The sequence below is a fragment of the Ictalurus punctatus genome, chromosome 20 (genome assembly GCF_001660625.3).
Source record: "Ictalurus punctatus breed USDA103 chromosome 20, Coco_2.0, whole genome shotgun sequence".
Classification (NCBI taxonomy): domain Eukaryota; kingdom Metazoa; phylum Chordata; class Actinopteri; order Siluriformes; family Ictaluridae; genus Ictalurus; species Ictalurus punctatus.
In genome coordinates this window covers 1,771,330-1,792,328 of record NC_030435.2, presented here as the reverse complement: position 1 = coordinate 1,792,328, position 20,999 = coordinate 1,771,330, and the positions used below count along the sequence as shown (strand labels likewise).

The window sequence follows — 20,999 nt, the reverse complement described above, 5'->3', positions numbered from 1 at the left end:
TATTGATCAAGTGAAGACTGCGATGATGATGATGATGATGATGATGATGATGATGATGGCGGCAAAAGCACAAAATCTGGCACCATACCAAGCCTTTGGTCTCTGTGCCCATCCGTCCTGCTGGTAGCACAGGAATATAAATAACACTCCCACATACAGTATATAAATGCAAATTCTGTAAAGCTGAAGTGAATGTGCTTCATTTGTCCAGGTATGAGGCAACGCTCACAGACCTTTCACCATCACAGAGTTCCCACTTGAATCCAGTGCATTCCATGAAGGTTTGCAATCTCTATGGCTTTTGGGTTGGGGGGGGTACAAACTTATTGCCATATTGACATGACATCATATGCTAAACTCGGGTTTGAGGAAACCTTCCCGACTGTCCGAGAAGGAATCCCAAGGTGAGGGGGGTGTTTTCTTTCGTCTTTCCTAGTCGGAGAACGGAAATTCTTTGCTACGAGGAAGCATGTTCTTTACGAAGTTGATGTGTCTCTCGTTTTGGGGTCAGTCCTCTCTCGGAACGAGCCAGACAACGAGATACGTTTATTTTTTTTGTTGTTTGTTTGTTTTTTTTCCACAGACCCCCTTAGATAACAATCTTAACCAGCATCGATACATCCCTTTCGTTTTCAGCACACAGAAACCTAATGGAGCCTGAAATTAAGTTCCATTGTCTATGGAGTGTTTAGAGACCGGGGCTGAGGAACAACACAAGCACTGATGCTCTCACACTGAAAAGGTTTGTCTCTGCTCAGGTTTACTCTACAGAGAGTAATGCTGAACTGACTTGGGAAACACGTGACCGCGTGATAGTCAGGTCCGCACACGCACTCGGCGGCGATCACGGCTGCTCCACCTGTCCATCTCACAAGCTTGACGTCTGGGGCAAATGTCAAACACGGGCCTACTTTTTGTGATAAAAAAGACTCGACAATAATTCTCAAACCTCTCTGGCCAAAAGCTAAGCTAAGAAGTCTTTGAGACCGGCTTCACTCTGAAGTCTGCCTTTGTTTGCATGGATCTGAAGTCCGCACATACTCAAGCCAACACACGCCAGTCCTGGCCTATAGAGACTTCTTCACACATCCTGCATTAACAGACGCGATGAAGCCTCTACTGTAGCTGACATATATGAATAGTGAATCAAACCCCAGCCAGTTCTTTAGAAGTACAAATATATATATATATATGAATAAAAAGGATATAATCACACTCCCTTCAATTCACGTTCTCGAGCGGGCTCTGTCGTTTATGCTACGTTAAAAGCTTCCTGTGGCATTTAAAAAGGGAAATCTGGGATCTCTTGTTCCTCCCTGCTGCCTGGTGGTAATCCTCGTCTTCTTCCGTCACTGTATAACTCTTACGCAAAGGAACATCCTATACCGTACGTGTTCAAGGTTGTGTTTGCTAACGCAGAGCTTCTGCAACAGGTTGTGCATAAAACTGCAAAATAAGCAACCGACGTGTCCTGTGATTATCTTGTAGTACTTATATTTTCTTCCCCTGTCTTCTTTTATGAGAGCGAACGCGAATGAGAAAAGATGCGTGGGAAGGCGTCTTCAATGAACCGAAGCAGATGCGAAGGCGGCTCGATTCGATGTCTTATTTAAACTGGCTTGACAGGAAAGCCACTCACTCAAAATGAGTCACTCGTCGAATGAGTCTCTTTGCTTGTTGGGGTCCACAGTCGTAAAGAAGCTCGGGTTTGGAACGAGATTTTTCAGCTTTCGGATTTTAAATGCCATGTAAATGGGTTGAAAAGGAAGAGCCTTGGAGAGCATTTCGTTAGAAAGTGGATCTGGGTTTCATACGTGTAATAAAAGCTACGGTAAACTACAGCACTATTCCAGGTTCCAAGGTTCGATCCTGAGCTCAGGTTAGTCTCTGTATAGACTTTCGGGTTTCCTCCTGGTTCCCCGGTTTCCTCCCACCTCCCAAAACCGTGCCGGTAGCTGGACTGGACTGGCTACGTTAAATCAGAGCAGATCGAGTGTCATTGTGCCTTGTCCTGCAAGTTGACTAGCATCCAATGCAGGGTGTGTCCATCATGGCCCTGACCAGGATAAAACGATTACCGAGGACGAATGAATGATTGGACGAATGAATAAACCCGGCAGAAACTAGCGTGCTAGCAGAGACGTACGAAGAGACGCATCACAGTCAGCCCTGGATATGACGGCTTCTTCGCACCTGCACATTTCGACCTTGAAAGACTTGTAAATAGACTGGCCTTCATGACTGGGTAGTGAAATTTGGTACTTTGGATTCATTTGCTAGTTGATTTGGATTGTTTTCTCTGTGCGGGTAACAGAGTTTGCTCAGAACTGGGCTCTAACGGAACCAGACCCCCTGACTCACCAGTTATTTTAGTGTGAGTGTGACCGCACCAAAGAGAAAAATGTATCAGGGGTCGATTCAAATAGATTAAACACCACATATGTGAAAGCCCCGTTAATCTCGAGACGTTTTCAGCTCTGTTGGAACACCAAAGCCCGCTGAAGAACCTCTGACGAATGGAGAACGATCTCCAAGATGATATTTTGCCGCCACGCCGTTATATTTCGGCGCTCTCACTTTGAGCCGAAATAGCACACGTTTATGGTTTGTGCTCAATCCAGATCTTTTTCTCTCCCCAACACTCCCCGACACTGATGGGTTGCCGCTATTCAGGTATTCCTCCATTTAGGAGGTCACATCACAGTGGTGTCCTCGTGATGTCACACCTCCAGCAATTCTTCTTCCTGACAGCTTCATATCTGGTGATCCTTCAGGGTACGCACCTGTCCACATCGTCCCGTGGACATCCCCTAACGGCAAACCAGCTCCGATTCCAACACGCGCCGCTCGGAAAGTAACGAGTCAGCAGAATTTTATATTTAGCGCAGACTGCAACCCATAACAGCAGAAAATTCCCACTCATGTCTTTCCTGCTCTGGCAAATGGTAACACACTGCTCTCAAAAGAAGCATTTCACAGCCTCCTCAAGAGGTTTTAACAAGATATTTATAGGAGAGGCAGACATGCTTATTCCCCCCCCACCCCCCCCAAAAAAAAACAAAAAAAAACCACCATTAACAGCAGAAGTGGAATCCATGTGGTTCTGCCGTCACATTCAGCCTCCACTGCTATGAAAGCTATCTGAAATCCAGGAAGGGATCATGAACGCTTCCTGCATCACTAAAACTCTATAGATCATACGATTCTGTATCGGATAAATACACACACAGTTCAATTCCAACGAACACCCGGCTGGGATCACCTTGTGCAGCTGTAGAGTTTTCAGAGGGGCGACAGAAGTACTTTAATTATTCTAGCGAGTTACATAATGCACCGTTACCATTAGATCCGTGGTACACCGCGATCTCATTAACAACAGCATGGGACTATTTTCTTTCCAGTTCGTCGAGTTTAAAGTGTGTGGGTTCAACAGTTCAGCAGATACGGAACTCTCCGAGGAGAACCGAACTTAAAAACAAGCAGGGATTCTCAATACCAGTCCTGAGTAGGTCATTATCATGAGTTCATTATCAAGCGCTTGATGAGTCCAGGTCAAATGCATGAGAACTGCTCAAGACCGTGGCTCCATGGAATCTGATGTTTACAATTCAGGCTTAAAAATGAAAATGGTGAATACAAATAGGAATAAGTGTTGAGCGCGATGCCAAGTGAAAGAGCTGTTGGGAAGTAAGCTTTTTCGAGCACATGATAAGATCGTTATATACGGTACGTCACCGCTCTACGCGGGACGGCGCTAGCTACAGGATGTAAATCCACCATACGTTAGATCAGGTGTCACTCACGCTGCTTGTAGTATGTTACTTGTGGACATGTGCACTGTCCAGCGTTTTTTTATTATTATTATTTATTTATTTATTTTTTTAGCTCACACCCCACTACACGATCTATACACACCACTTTAGCATAAAACTTTTGAGAGACATGCTAGCACTTGTACTCGTTTATTAGCCGATTAACAAAGCGAGCTAACTCAGAGGCAACCGACGATCTCTGCTACTTCCTGCCATTTAACGCGAGGTCGTGCATGACAGAACACGGTGAAACAACTGTTATAGGTCTTTCTTCCATTTGGGGGACTGACGATACATCGGATACATCGGATACATCGGATACATCGGACCCCGCGCCAGAGGAATCACGTGTCACTTTGTCGCTTGCTTGAGTAAGGTGGACAGATTGTGAGAAATGACACGAGTCTTGGCACAGCACTGTGGCAGAGCAGTTAAGTGGCTGCAGCAGCTCCAGATGCTGGCAGGAAGCCTGAAGAGGCTCTGTTGGTGGTCAATGAGCTTTCCTGACATGACCTCTTCTCTTTCCTCTCACCTGACCTTGTTGTTCTTACATGACCTCTTCTCTCTCTCCTGAACTTTCCTCTTCTTACTGTTCTTATCTTTCTCTTCTGACTATATCATACTCTCTTGACCTTGTCGATGAATCCTGTCCTGATTGTTGTCTTCTGGCCTTATTGCTGTCTCCTGGTCTTGTCGGATCTTCCTTGGACTTCATGCTCTTCGCCGATCTCGCTACTTTTCCCTGATATCTCCTGTCTTTCTTTTGGCTTTGCCATTTCTCTTGATCTCCGCTGCCCTCATCAGTCCATCCTGGCCTTGCTGATGTCACCTTAGCTTCTACTTATCTCCTGGCCTCCTCGTACTCTCCTGGCCTTGACATCCTCACACCTTGTCATCCTTTCCTGACCTAATCATTCTTTAATCAGAGCTCTGTTGCAGGCTTTGTCATTCTTCTTTTATGGTCCCATCTTACTTGCCTCACCTTGCCAGTCTCATCAGTCTCTCCTGACTTTGGTTCTCCCTCTCTTTAGATCTTTCCACTCTCTTTTTGCCTAGTCTGGATCTCTTGTTTCTCTCCCGTCCCACGCCCTTTCACTCACTCTCTGTTGACCTTGCTTTTCCCTCATGACCTCCTTGCCGTCTTGCGACCTTGCCACTCATTCATGGTCTCTCTCTTAGGCTCATTGCTTGGTCCTGAACTTCTCCTGTTTCTGTCGATATTTCTATGCTCACTGTGCTGCAGGACTTCTTAGGAACCTACTGCAACAAAATGGAGTCGGTAGAACTCTAGCACCTGGAGAACTCGGAGTTCAACTTACCTGTCTGACCTGTCTCTTTCTTTTTCTGACTCTTTCGCACCGCCTTCCTCTCGGCCGTCCCTTTTCTTTCTCTTTCGCTGACTCTTACACACTATTTAACTCCCTCTTATTTTTCATCCTTATCTTAATCTCTGTCATACTCTTACTCTGCTGTACTCCCATCTCTCTCCTGCTTTCTGTTTCCCCTCTCGCTTATCCATTTCTTCTGACATCGCTTCCCCCTATAGTGCCCTTACTTCCTCCTTACTTAATTTCCTCTCTCGGGCCTTGTAGTCAAGCTCTCCATCTGTCCTCCTTTCTCTTTCTTTTTCATCATTCTTTTACTTTCTCCTTTATTATTCTTCCATCTTCTTCCTCTTCTCCCTTACACCCTCTCTCAAAATGATAGCCAAAATCACATGTACACACCCTTCATCTTTGACACTTTGTGGCGTGATGAAGCGTTCTCCACTTTATTTCAAATTCCAATAAATAAATAAATAAATACGTAGGACTAAGAGTACAGGGAAAAGCCTTTTCCCTTTGCTCAAACATTTTAAGCAGGAGTTCTTAGAGATGCCCGGCTATCTTGTGCATCCCATCAGACGGGACCTTTTGACCTTAGGCTCGTGCTACGTGAGAGTTTATGCCGTTGGTAAATTTCGCCATTGTGTTGGAACAGTGTGCTGTGGTGTGGGTGTTTATGGCCACTGTGACCTAGTGTAGCAAGAGACGAACAAGAGCATGAAGGTTCTTTAATAATGCAGGAGCTACAGCCTGAACACACACACATCACACTTTAAATATTCATCCCCCACAGGCATTGCTCCTTTAGGACGGGGTGGGGGTGGAACTATCCAAAACATAGCCACTATCCCAAAAATGGCCAAGGTTTGGGTTTTTCAGATGGCTAGATTGTTTTCGACCAAGCCAAAGCAATGACGCACAGGTGAGCGGGGATGAGTGTATCTGTTAAGAAACGTTAAGTGGAGATTCTTTTCCATTGTGGAACTCTTCCTTTTTCATTAGAGAGAAGTTAAGGTCAGCTGTCTCATTCTGGTCCAGTTGTAGCGCTTTCTAAGAAGCAAAGTTAAGGCCTAGTTATTCTCAGAAAAGCCATGGTAGAACATTCTGCAAACCAATTAAGCTCAAAATACAGATAATGGCTCGGTTCACCGCTCTCATCAAAGGTTAGAGAGGAATTTCGGTGAAAAATCTCACTAAAGCTTAATCCAGAACGTTATACATTACGTCTCTCCTAACCAACAGTTTTGTTTTTTTTCTACAGATATTATGAATCCTCAATAAACCAAATGGTCAAGTTGTACTCCTGCTCATATGTAATCATGACAGTTGAATGCATCGGAATAAATGAAATGCTATGCGTCTGCCGATAACCATTAAAGCATAATGGCCTGATATAAGATGTTAACAAGCAGGAATGGGACTCTTTTAAGAGCAAAGATGTAATCGGGATCAATATAAAGACGGCATGTGAGGAGTCATTTGTGAAGCTATTCTTCAATCCTCCAAGCTCCATACAGAGACACTGCACTATACCAGACTTCTTCATGAGTATGCCGTTTAAACGTGAGCCATGAGTTGACAACTATATTATCCTGAATCGAATCTAGAGTCTCAAGCTATAGCGTCCAAGTTGTCCAAGTCATAGACTTCAAATCCCAAGTCCAAGTCAAGCCCACAGAGTCCTACTCTAGACTCTTAGGCCATAGAGTTTAAATCAAATCTAAAGGCACAATGCTTAGAGTCTAAGATGTGCCCAGACTGTAGAGTCCCAAGATATTGAGTTTAAGTCCCAAGTGTCCCCAGCATCTAAGCTGTTGGGTCTGAGTCAAGTCCAGAATCCCAGACCGAACGAATATAGTCTGAAGTCAAAATGCCGTGTCTACAGTCTTAAGCCATAGAATTTAAGACCAATCTAAAAGTGAAAAGCTTTAGATTCTTTAATTCAAATCCAGATTCCTGAGTGTTAAGTCAAGTGTCTTGAACTGTGAAGTCTAAGTCAAGTCCAAGTTCCAAGCTCCCCCACCCTTTGTACAGACCAAGTCAAGTCCAGACTTGAAAATTCAGAGTCCCGAGTTGTAGAATCCTAGTGAAGTAAAAAGTCATGCAGTCTGAGTCAAGTCTAGAGTTTTAAGCCAATTTACACCACAAATCGAGTGGCACAGTATTAGCGTTCTGGACTATTGATTGGAAAGTTGCGAGTTTATATCCCAGTGCAGCCAAGCTGCCACTAATGGGTCCTTGGGCAAGACTTTTAACCCTTATCTGATCAGTTTAACTGAAACTATCTTTAGCTAAATGAATGAATGTAAATGTAAAGCCTAAGGAGTCCCAAGCCACTAAGTCTTATCCTAGTCCTAAGCCCTGCAGCCCCAAGTCCACTGCATCCAAGTCGACTCCGAAGTCCCAAGCTTATAAAGTCCAAGTCGAGTCCTAAGTAACGGTATAAGAGCTGAGTCGATAGTACAAGCCAAGCTCAGAGTCCAAGGGCGTAGAGTCTGTGTCAAGTCCAAAGATCTCAAGGTACAGAGACTACAAAGACCCTAGAAATCAGAATTTTTAGATGAGTCATCCTGCTTGAAATCATTACCTGTCACCTAAAACCCGTAGCACTCGTTAGAAGTGTGTTTCTACCCAGATTAGTCCAGTCACTTGATTAGTTACGTCGGGTAAAATCTTTTAATTGGAGCGATCACATTACGTGCGCTGAACATTACAGAGAAGACCCGAATGTACTCAAAATCCGTGAATTAGAAATCAGAGCCAAGTCAAGGTGCTGAGTCAAGGGTTTCTGCACTGCGGCTTTTATCTGGTTAACCCATCAAATCCACAATATGGGTGATAGTGGGCTAAAAGGGCCAGGAATATGATGTGCATCTGAGGAAGTCAAAAAGACCATCGTTTAGTCGGCTTAACACCGTGAATGGCGGCACAGCACAGCTGGAATCAAAACTACCGGCCGCGAAAAAAAACCCAAACCTTTGCACTCAAGTACGCATTGCCTTCAATCACAGAATCACATAAGCGTGAAGAGTCGAAGCTGAATCCAGCCTAAGTAGAAAGAGCTGAGTGTTTAAAGGCATCAGTCTAGCTAATACCTCCTCTGGGGAGGAGTTCTTCAGCGCACACATATACTTTACACACGGCACGCCGCACCCTTCCACCTGGGCCTCGCTCGCTTTTCAACCTGTTTGTTTGTTAAATGAGCCATGATCGCCATCCATAATTGTATTTTCCAACATTAATTAAAAGGCAAGTGGAAGAAGAAAAACACACAAACAGTGCGTATGTGTGTGTGCGTGGCTGCATTGAAAGAATAGGACGAAAGGACATGGTGGCCACATCTAGACTCTCTCAGGTTTCCTGACTTCCTGGCTTCTAAAGCCAACGTGGACTCAGCAAAGTGCTTCGAACTTTCATATATCTGTCGAAATAAATCCACACAGCTGGACATAAACACATCAGTCCGTGTATTAATATTTTCTCAAACGCTAATGCAGTAGCTAATCAGGGTAATAAAGAAAGCATCCATGGATCATGCTGGTCATTCTTGCTGCCAAGATGGCCCCCAACCAGCTGCTATAAATACTCCACACTCCATTTAACTTCGTACGCAGCACCTGGTCACCGAGGAAGCCCAGCCGGCCAAAGGTTTGGTGAACACTTGGAGAAATTTCCTTGAGAAGTAACTGTACTCATGTTAAATGTTAAGATATTTGCTCCGACTAGATGGGTTGTGCTTTTCAAACTAGTTCTCTGAACCAGCACCAGGTCCAGCTCTTGTTCAAGAAGAAAAAATGGATGCTAGCTTCCAGCTCCTACCCTAGTCCCTTGTACTTTGTACCCTTTTATTTTGTTTCGAATACAGTTACAGATTTTCTGGATTTACTGTTCTGCTGTTGCTCTCAGCCCCGCCCTGCGCCTCCAGTTGGACCACTGGACATACTTGTAGTCTTGATAAAGAGTCCTGCCTCTGGCCTCTGGTTCCTGTGTGTCCCTTGAGCCCTGTGAGAAAGCGGAATTATAGATTTTACCTCTTTTATCACGCTAGCTCGGGACGTTTTCCAAGTTGCTCGTATTTGCCTCGGTTGCATCAGCCTGAACATTTGCACTCTGGAACATGGTCATCATTCCTGGGGTTATTAAAAGCAAGGACACTGTGGTTTGTTTCCGTTTTGTCCTACAAAGGAGCGTGACTCGAGCAGAACCTCGAGCGTGCATTCGGATAAAACCAAAAGGTCTGCAGCACTGCAACACGAAATCCATCAAAACCAATACGAGTCGAGTTGTATTCAAGTGCACAGACAGAGGACACAGCGATGAGCCAGCATGCATCGCACAGCATGAACAGCGCTCACTGCCTTCTGTTCGATTCGTGATCTTTTTGAAACCCGTGGTACATGCGCGTCAACAGTTCTACTGACACGGGTGTCGGTTAAAGGGAAAATCCAGCTTGCATATTAATATTTATAATTACTGTGCGATCTTTCAAGACAAATCCTGAGTTTATTTAAATGTCTTTTGTCTACATGTTGGTCTTCCTGCATTACATGCAATCTGTGAGGCGCAGTGGGATTTAGCCCTCGCCTCGTCTCTACCTAAAGTGAGCGATGCGGCGGTGCTTTAATCCGTTAGACTGTCCAGCTGTCTCGTCTCCTTATCTGTACACTCCGCTCGAACAGATCATCTTCCAAAGCTACAAACTTCATGCTAATTCATCGCGCTCACCCTCTCGTAGATCGCTAACTAGCCGTAACCCAACGCGACGGCGCCATATCGCCATATCGTCAATATCTCCATTATTTCTACGCTGGATTTTTCACGAACATGACGTTGAACGTCCTCGAAGCTAGCAGTGAAACCTGACCGTCATATAGTTCAGGGTGGGGTTCTGCTAAAGAAAAGCCGGTATTTTGGCTGTTAACAGGATGTCTAACCATCAAAAGCTCCGTTTTCATCCTTGGATTGGATTCTACCACGCCTTTTAAATGTTTAATCAAATCCCGGAGCTCCTCTTGGCTTGACACATGCCAAGACTTGGATTCGATATTCATATACTCAATAATGATAAAATAACGAATAAGCACGAGAATGGACGTGTTATCCCCACTGACGCGGAGTTTGAAAGGCACGTTACAGCTCGAGTTACGTTCCCTTACATAAAACCAGCGACATTAGCATACATCTGCATGTGTAACTAAAGACGGTAATTCATGGCGACAGAGCGAGCGTGTTATTACCTCTTTATTCGAGAGATATGGACCTTTCACTGCAAAAGAGTACCAGGAGCTATTATCAGTCCTCCAGTCACCTAAATCCTCCATTTAACCAGATCATCGTCAATTAAATGACAATATACTCCAGTGCCTTCCTATATTTAACCAATATCAGCCTGACACACAGTTAAGTGAGTATGCCCCTGTGCCATGACGATGCCTTTGAAGACTTCAGAGCGTCACACACGCTGGTCAGTCATGCTGCCAAGATGGCCCCCAACCAGCTGCTATAAATACTCCACACTCCATTTAGACCAAGCACCTGGTCACCATGGAGGCCCGAGCACCCTAGAGTTTGGTGCACGCTCATTTGCAGTGCAATCATGTAGGTCCAAGCTCATTAAGGGAACCGATCAGCCAAGACCACATGCAGAGGAGCTCGGCTGCTCCGCCAGCAGACTTTAAAATTGTTTCTTTTTTCTTTTTTTTCTTTTTTTTTTTTTAAAGTGTGGCCTCAGCTCTCCATATAGCAGATTTAAACCAGCCACACGAGCACATTAAAGTAAAGACAGCCCACAAGAGCATGCGAAAAGGCATATCAGTAGGGTACGTGGCTCTGTAAGCACTGGATAACTTCAAGGGGTCTCCATCACTCGGAACCAACGTCTAATTCCAGGGAACGAGGGAGTTTTATAGAAAATACAATGTCATAGGTTCACCATGTGACTCGATAACGGTGATGGTAAAGGTCTCAAGAAGGTATCTAGGTATTAAAAAAGAGCCTCCTGGTGGTTAGGAGGATGAATAGAACACATGGTCATCTATTATCTTTACCAGTGGTCATCAACCCTGTTCGTGGAGATCTACCTCCCTGAAGACTAGCTAGAACCATAATCGTGGCCACATGACCATCTAATCACTGCCTTAAGAGGTTCTTGATCAACTAATACTGATTATTTTGCTATTTTGCTTGGAGATGAAACCTGCAGGAAGGTAGATCTCAAGGAAGAGGGTTAGTGACCACTCTCGAGCTATACCATGGGTCGTCAACGTCCAGACGTAAAACCAGAACCAAGTACTTGAAATTTTTTTTTTAAATACTGCAGCAGATCCAATAAAGATATGAAAATATATGATTATTTGATATATGAGAATTAGGTGTTTATTCAAAGCGGATGTATCTTACCGGTTCGGATTCCGTGGCTCTAGTCGAAAGTGCTCCTATGAAACATCAAATTTATTTATTTGTTGATTTTAAATTAACCACGACCTCATCACATAACGGTTCAGAGTTAAAAAGCAAATGTTGTCACCATTCAGTCACAGCTGCTTGTTCGTCTGGAGCGTTACGAGTTATAGTTGAATACCTACAGTACACGATCTTCCATTACACATAACGCACCTAACGCTAGAATTCATCATGCGCCCACGTCGTCCGTCAAGATGAATGAAGAGCGATTAAATTTTATGACGTCTTCGAATATAAAGGTGCCTTTAAAAACGAAGGTCGCACCTGACAGAGGCGCTAAACATAATACTGAGAAATAACGGAAGAGTGTGACGCCAGGGCTAACCGGAGGAGGAGATTCTACCTCTAAAAATAAATATCATAATCATAATCATAAAACCATGAGAATTCTGAGTAATTGTCCCGAATAAACTCCACCGGAATCACCTTGGTTTCAATGATGGGGCGGGGCTGATCTGAGATAAAGCTCACAAGGCTCTTCAACTCCGAGCAAGCAAAGAGAACCTAATCATCCAGTCGAAGCTGATCTGACAAGCGTAGCTACTGTGGAATTCTGTAACTAGCATTACGCTAATTTGCAAGAATGATCCATTTTTGGATCGAGTATGCAATCAAAATCGAAGAACGCGCCCTACCCGATCTGATTGGTGTCATTAGCATTAGCGAGATATTTTTAAAACTACCTCTAGGCCCTAGACTTCCTCCGCCTTGAAAAAAAACCTGACACCGTGACAGCTGCGCTCTCTTCACGTCTCGACATGTGATACAGAAAAACGTGTGAGATTTTGAGTCACACACACACACACACACACACACACGCTGGTAATCACTGCTGAAATGGTCATTTAATCTAAAACTAGACTCAACCGGTCCCTCAGGTCCCTCAGGTCCCTCAGGTCCAAAACTGATTTTGGTCTCTCTGTGTGTAAGCCAGCAGTTAGAGTCTCGTCTCTTCATCTCACCTTCTCCATCACTGCTCGTAATCCTGTTAGCATCTCCCAGCGAGCAGCAGCCTGAACGTCTACATGCACCGATAATTGGGTTTAAAACACCGTGTCAGCGTTCGACCCTTATTTTATATCATAGAACACGTGCTAGCAACAACACCGTGCTAATATTGTTCATTTTCCCGCAGCGTAACTCCATCTTGTCAGCGTTGTCCCGATGATCTGTGGTCTGCAGCAGATTTAGCAACAAATGGATCAATATATTTGATCTTTTCTGTCTTAGCTTCCAGGATTACCGCTTAGCATGAACACTGGTTAGCACAAATTAACACAAAGACAGCTAATGTTAGCTAAACTGTTACATTAAGTCGTTAAAGAGCAACAGCCAAATTCAGTAGCAAGCTAAACACCGTAAACTATACTTAGGCAATGTTGTTAGCAATGATGTCATATAAACAGCTTTGTTAGCAAAGTAACATTAGGCTAGCTTTACACTGAGTGACTAAAACTAAGATTACTCTCAGTTATTGAGATCATGTCACATGATCAAGTTTGCTAGCTAAAATTAAGCAAGCTGTTCAAGTTTATGACTATTTATCTCAAACAAATTTGCGAGCACGCCAGATGACGCTAACTGAACTCTTCTGTATTTAAAACCAAGCTAAATAACATTAGGAAATTAATAGGACACTTTATTAATCCCAGGTGGGAAATTCAACATTGTCGCGACGATGTCACGCGAAAGTTTGACGAGTTTGCTAGCAAGCAAGCTAACGTTTATTATATATTTTAAAACTAACAGCCAGGTTCATTAGCACGATAGATAACCATAGGGTAACTTTGCACTGTGTGAATAAAACAAAGTAGATTCAAACTAGCTAGGATTATTTAAGCTATTCTGGTGATATGATTTGTGGCTAGTCAGATTTACCAAACATGCTAGCAAGCCAGATATTTATATATAGATATATTTATGCTAGCATGTTTGCTAGCAAGCCACATTGGGCTAATTATTAGATTCTTAGCAAAGCTATTGTGATGTCACATGGTCAGGTTTCGGACTAGTTAGCATAAACAAGATTGCTAGCAAGTCGCCTAACGTTAAGCTAAACTCAATATTTGATTTGATTTGATTGTATAACGTATAGCCGTGTTCTGTAGCATCTAGCAAGCGAGATAATGTTGAGCTAATTCTTACATTCAAGGGTTGCTAGGAAATTAGCTAATCTTCGGTGTTAGGTACGATGAAGCCGTACGGCCAGGTTAGCGATTAGCTTGACCCAGGGTACGTCTTTCAGTCGGAAGGATCAGGGCGTGCCGTAAATGAAACATCACAGGACCGGATGCTAATTCGAACGGACTCTTTTAAAACCAGAGCATCGTTACAGCTCCGAGTAAAAAAGCACCGTACTGACCCGCTAACACACAAAACGGCGTGTGTGCGGCGACCCGAGAACTTCACACACCGTAAGGTGCCGCTCGGGAAACTCGTTCCATCAACACAGACCAGCAAATCAGCCGCTAACTGCTTTTAATAGCTCTGACGCTATGAGAGTGATTTTCAGATGCATTATTAATAATACAGTTGATTAATAGGACCGGGCGGAGGTTCTGCGTTTCCAACCGAAGCCCGGCTTACGTGCTACTACTGCCTGGTTTGGAGGAAATCTGCACGAGAAAACATGCTGAGAATAATTTCCCGCCAGTTTTAGCATCACAGCTTGGCCATGCAAAAGTTAACACACCCTAATCCCAGAAATGTGCAACTACTTTATTTCCTCGAACACTACACCACTTTCAAATAAATGTGTGGCGTTGTAAAGCATTCTTTTCAGCAAGTAAAGTTTTTATACCGTACAAGTCCTAAATTATAAAGCGATATTTAAGTGAAAATCCTCATGAAACCAAAAAGGTAGTTTTGTGGATTTTAGTACGAATATGTTCGCTTTTTAAGGTTATCTATAAACTAGCGCGCTCCAAAACGGTGACGAAATTCGCATTTAGAAGACGCACGCATTCAAAATGTACAGTCTCTCTCTCTCTCTCTCTCTCTCTCTCTCTCTCGCTCTACCACCGATACGGATCAGCAGTTTTGATGACATCATTCTGCACGTCAGCTTCTCATCAGATTTTCTGTCCAATCAAACGCTCTCTAGAAGCTGACGTGTCCCGCCCCCGACATTATAAAAATCCGTGGTACGTACCGTCAAAGACGGCTTAGCCCGGGCTGTGAGGTACGCTACACGCTACTGGCTATTAAAAAGGGGGAGGAGCAACTCGATATGACCCGTCCTGACTTGCTGTCTGGGTGGAAATTTTCGTCAACACATCGAATGACGCTGCGTGTTTCGAGGTGCTTCACGGAGACTTTAAGGGTTAAAGATTATAGACGGTGGAGAGTCAAGGTCTCTGAAAAAAACAAAAAACAGAGGTGAGTCCAGCTTTGGAGGTAAATCCTTTCCGCCCCCCGGTGATATCACACCTGCTTCGAATAAGTATTAGCATCCATAGACCTTCCTCTTCCAGGGATCTAAAATAAGTTCATGCATATATATATATATATATATACGCACAGATAAATGATTGTAATTTTTGGCTCCAGTAGCTTCGTATACACTTGCCGCTTTATTAGGAACACCTGTACACCTGCTCATTCACGCAATCCAAGAGCTTCAGTTAATGTTCACAAAAATCAGGGGCAAATGTGATGTGAGAGAGGGAGCTGAGTGACTTTCACCGTGGCATGGTTGATGTGCTGGTTTGAGTATTTCAGAAGATGATGTGGTTTTCCCACCAGATGTGGTTAGCCCATCTCCTTCAATCAGCTTCAAGAGTCATCCTTTTCTGCTCACCACGGTTGTATAGAGCGGTTATTTAACTTACCGTAGCCTTCCTGTCAGCTCCAACCATGTCTGACCGTTCTCCTCCGACCTCTCTCATCAAACAAGGCGTTTCCCTTACGGGACCGCTGAACGTTTTCGTCTTTTTCACACCATTCTGAGACCGTTGCGTGAGAAAACTCAACGAGATCAGCATCGCTCTGGGGCGAACAACCATGCCACGGTCAGCGTCACCGAGATGATTACGACCCCCCTCCCCGCATACACACACTGTACACGAATGAGCAGGTGTACAGGTGTTCGTATTAAAGTCACTGAAGCCAGCGAGTGTGTGTATAAAACATTCTCATATAAATGTCTCAATACCCGAAAAAAAAAAAAAAAAAACTCGACACATGGTGTAAATGAGAATCCAGCTCATAACAGTTTGAATACGAATATGGTATATCAAGTTGCACGATATTACCCTGCTTAGCATAAGTATTAACTTAAACCCTCCATGCATGGTGTAAATATGACTCTAGACTCTCATTTATGGACAAATGAAGTGGATCGTCACTAGTCATGAGGACAGATGTTGCACGCTTTGACTATTAGCTTATATATCCATGCACGAGACAACAGTTTATACAGTTTCAGGAAGAAAAAAAACCCCAAAACAAAGTTCTAATCCAGCTAAATCTTTCTTCCGTTTGCATGTCTAGCATAAATATTAGCACATGCACAACTGCAAAGCCAAACCTTCCACTTCCCAAACAAATCTTCACGTATGGCGTGACTGTGCCTCCAGAGTCAACAAGCTCCAGTAGATAAACCTAGCTATGTACACACCACCGTCTTGGAATATTAGCATGTTAAGAACACCTTAGAGAGTACAGAGTTGAAGGTAGGCGACTTCTTTAGTGGTTTGCACCATACCTGCTTAGCATAAGAATGAGCACGGCGCAACACACGAAAGCAGAACGTATAACGCACCCCGAACACCCATGCACGATGTACCAGCATGGTGACTCGAGATACAGGGACGGTTAAACACACACCAACAACAGGTGGGAACAAAAGGACGGAGGAATGCATGGGCTAGTAACTAAAGGTCACTAAAGATGACCCGCTTGTTGTCAGGATATTTCTTCGCTCCTACAGAAGCATGCACAGCCTGCTAAAGGGGACGGTAACACGCTCCAGAGCTGCTCCTTAACACCACAACAACACGAACGCTTCAGGAATGCATTGGCTAGCCAATAAAATGTGTAAAAAAAAACAAAACAAACGACCAGTCCTATAAGAAATGCACAGTGTGTACTGTTTGTTTGTGAGGCTGTTTCGTTTATTTGCACAACACAGCCTGCTGGAGAAAGAAAGCTGTAACACACCCAAAAGACTTCGCAGAGACGCTGAACGAGCTCCAGTGCATGGTGTGTTTAGAGACTGGGATAAAATTAAAGGTGGAGAAATGCTAGTGAACACACACACACACACACACACACACACACACACACACACACACACACACACACACTACCTGCTTGTTAATGCAAGGACACAAGGAGTGCATGGTGTGTATTGTTTGTGAGGCTATTTCTAATTCACCCAGCACAGCTTGCTAGAGAAAAAGGGGTAACACACCCAAAAGACTTCTCCCAGAGGCCTCCGTGGTGTAAATGTGAGGTTCTGGAGTGCAGAGGATATTTTAGTAGCCTATGAACAGCACTGGAGTATGATGGAGTACTAAAAAAAAAAAAAAAGAAAAGAAAGAAAGAAAAGAAACTCAGGTGCTAGTGGATCCCATACAATCGATGTGGTTATGATGGATGCACAAGGGTTCCCCAGTGCACGGGGAGTCCCAAAGCCACGCGCTCCTGTGACCGAATGAAGGCGAAGTCGAAGGCTCACCTCCATATCTGGCCGAGCTGCAGGATGTGAATGACGGTCTGTAGGAACCAGAGGCAGAAGGCGCACGGCGCCGAGCGCTTCTCGTTAGTCCTGGTGCTGCTGCTGCTGCTGTCGGTGGCCGCGGCGTCGCTCTCCGAGGTGCTGAAGTCGTGCACGAACCACCGGAAGCTGAAGAACTGCACGGAGATGGAGCCGAGCGCTACGAAGAAGAGCGTCAGGCCGAACCACCAGTAGTCGTTGCGCAGGTAGTAGTCGACGGCGAGCCACACGTCCGTGGCCACGTCGGCGAAGTACACGGTGGCCGCGGCCACCAGCCACAGACCGTCCCAGGCGTCGCACTTCCGCCTCTCGCCGCCGAGCCGCAGGCACGTCGAGTCCTCGGGACCGCAGCAGCGCGCCTCGCCGCGCGTAAAATCCGCCTCGCCGCTGCCCGAGCCCGGTCTCGATCCCGCCGCGAGTCCCGGCACCGAGCCCGAGTGGTCCGAGTTCTGCAGGGGCGTGAACGCCACATCGCTCTTCTTCATCTTCAGCACGCCGTCCGATTTGGCCGCCATGGCAGCCGCTTCGTCAACGCCGTTCCCGTGTTTCCCCTCCTTTTTCTTTTCTCTTCCTTCCCTCTGTGTGTGTGTGTGTGTGTTTTTAATTCCTTCCCCCCACGTCCCTCCTGTCTGCCTCCTGTCTTTCCCCTGGGCGGAGAGACGCTGGGGCTGGGCTGCGAGAGCTCCTCTTCCGCCAGCTACACGGCGCCGCCTGCGCATCACAAAGCGCCGCTTCCTTTTTTTCGGGAGCGCCTGCGAAACCTTACGCTCGCCTCTTCCTCCCTCCCTCCCTCCCTCCCTCCATCCATCCACCTCCACCTCCTCCTTTTTCTCCTCTTCCTCCTCCTCCCATCCGCTTAAAACCATGACATCATCTCTTTGCACATCATCGCCGTGCACGCGCAGCTTCACGGCTTCCCCACATTCTGTGCATGCTTCTGCAGCATGCATGATGCAATTTCCATCGTGCATCTGGACAGAGCTGCATGCATGCTTCCTGCTAGAGTCTTTCAAATGATCCTCTGCATACCTATTCCGAAACTACTCACGACCGAACATTCTGCATGTATGCAAATTGTCATTAAAGGGTTGTCAGGGTTTATGCCCAGGTGTGAAAGTGAGAGCAGAACCATGGAGAGTCCACAAAGCTTCACACAAAGGAGCGCTGCGCTTCTGCTGTTGCTGGGGCTAATTTGTCATTCTTATATTTACTGTTCGATCACACCACATCACAACACAAAACAACAGAACACAACACAATGCACAACATCAGACCACAACACAACACGACACGACACAACACACCGCACCGACACAGCACACCGCACCACATCAGACCACAACACAACACACCACGACACAACACACCGCACCGACACAGCACACCGCACCACATCACACCACAACACAACACACCACGACACAACACACCGCACCGACACAGCACACCGCACCACATCACACCACAACACAACACACCACGACACAACACACCGCACCGACACAGCACACCGCACCACATCACACCACAACACAACACACCACGACACAACACACCGCACCGACACAGCACACCGCACCACAACACACCACAACACAATGCATTACAACACACCGCATAACACCACAACACAACGCATTACAACACACCGCATAACACCACAACACAACGCATTACAACGCACCACAACACAACACACAACACATAACACCACAACACAATGCATTACAACACACCACACAACACCACAACACAATGCATTGCAATGCACCACAACACAACACACCACACAACACAACACATAACACCACAACACAATGCATTACAACGCACCACAACACAACACACCACACAACACCACAACACAATGCATTGCAACAACGCATTACAACACACCACAACACAACACACCACACAACACACCACAACACACACCACAACGCATTACAACACACCACAACACACCACATAACACCACAACACAATGCATTACAACGCACCACAACACAATATACCACACCACAATACACCACACCACTTCACAACATCCCCGTGTGCACGGAGTTCGTATGTTCTCCTCGTGCTTCAGGGGTTTCCTCCTCCAGTCCAAAGACGTGCGTTGTAGGCTGATTGGCATTTCCAAATTGTCCGTAGCGAATGAATGTGTTGGCACCCTGTCCAGGATGTCCTCCGCCTTGTGCCCAGACCTCCACGGGCCAGGCTCCAGGCTCCCCGTGACCCTGCGTAGGATAAGCGGTACAGAAAATGGATGGATGTACGCAAGTCATTAAGTTTTCCGTTAATGGTTCCTCAAACAGCCATCTATGAGCACAGCTGAGATAATAAAATTGAGCGCATCTCAGACGGGGCTATGAAGAAAATGACACGTGCTGATGACTTGTGACTGATTGAACTGGACATCCACAGAGAGTCTGCATGTGAAATATTTTAGTGCGAGAGAAGATAAGGAGCTTGATGTACAGTAAACAATCAGCACAGCGCTCTGCCTCGAGCCGTCATCTCACCCGGAGCCACCTGGTCAAGCTTCGGAGATGACACCATCTGTCATCATCTAGCGTGTAAGGACTTGGCAGCGTGTCATGAGTCGTGGGTCGAGCTTTACGGACCCCACTGCCACTCGTATACTCTCTCACACACACACACACACTCGCACAGCCATCACCACGACCTCAGCGTTCCGTCCTATCTTCTCACACCGTGTCCCACACGCGGGCTTCCGTACCCGAGCTGGATGATTACAGGTTTCAGGCTTTCTGCGCTCATTGAGATTTAAATTAGATTCGAACGAGCACGGACGCCTCCGCACAATGCCAATTATTTCGAAATGTGTTAGATGAACTTCCGAAATGATTAAGATAATGCTCTTTTATTGAAAACGTAATGGGCAATAATTACAGAGATGCGCAAAATCCCGCCCTGCTTTAATTTCCCAGCTAATTAACGTCCACCAAAAACACAATTATTATCCTGATTTGTTTCCTAACAAAAACGCACAACTGGCCATCGCTTACGGAGGTTTAAAGTGTTCGACTCGTATCTGTCGAGACTTTAGCGGGTTTGTATTTTTATTTTTTTTAAAAAATAAAATAAAACGGCACTGATGGTGCTCGGCAGAGCCCGGCCTCCCCGTACAGCCACGATATAATCACGGCTGTCTTCTCTCATCGATCTGACTCGAGTGTTCTTCAGAGGACTGCAGCCGGATCCCCGGAGCCAGCGCTCTCTCTCAGCAACCATTCACAGATTGATTGTTTATGACAGCGGCGATCACACAGAGCAGCCATCACTCTGTAACCGAACCCGCAGCCCGCATCCTCGTACCTGAGGCCTGAACCCGACCCCTGAGCGTTTCGTTAAGTCGGCGTGTGCGGGAACACAGACGCAGTAATCATAGCGTATGTTAATCAATACAGCAAAATATCATATGCGGAACGAAGCTCGACGAGACGTGCCGTTAGAGGGGAATCGTAGATTAATTTCGTAAAGCGAGCAACAAGAAGGGTTTTATTCCTCTTATCCATCCATCCATCCATCTTCTATACCGCGTTATCCTTTTCGGGGTCACGGGGGAACCTGGAGTCTATCCCAGGGAGCATCGGGTACGAGGCGGGGTTCACCCTGGACAGGGTGCCGATCCATCGCAGGGCACAATCACACACA

General features: G+C 45.6%; 1 protein-coding gene across 1 annotated transcript in view; it reads right to left on the bottom strand.

Moving 5' to 3' along the window:
- Window positions 1–17,986, bottom strand: part of xkr4 (XK related 4) — a 38,234-nt gene extending 20,248 nt beyond the window's left edge. Inside the window, exon 1 of the mRNA XM_047162444.2 lies at window positions 17,280–17,986. Within this exon, the coding sequence (XP_047018400.2) occupies window positions 17,280–17,833 (554 nt within the window). The 5' untranslated portion in view covers window positions 17,834–17,986. The remainder of the gene's footprint in view (window positions 1–17,279) is intronic.
- Window positions 17,987–20,999: the final 3,013 nt, after the last annotated feature.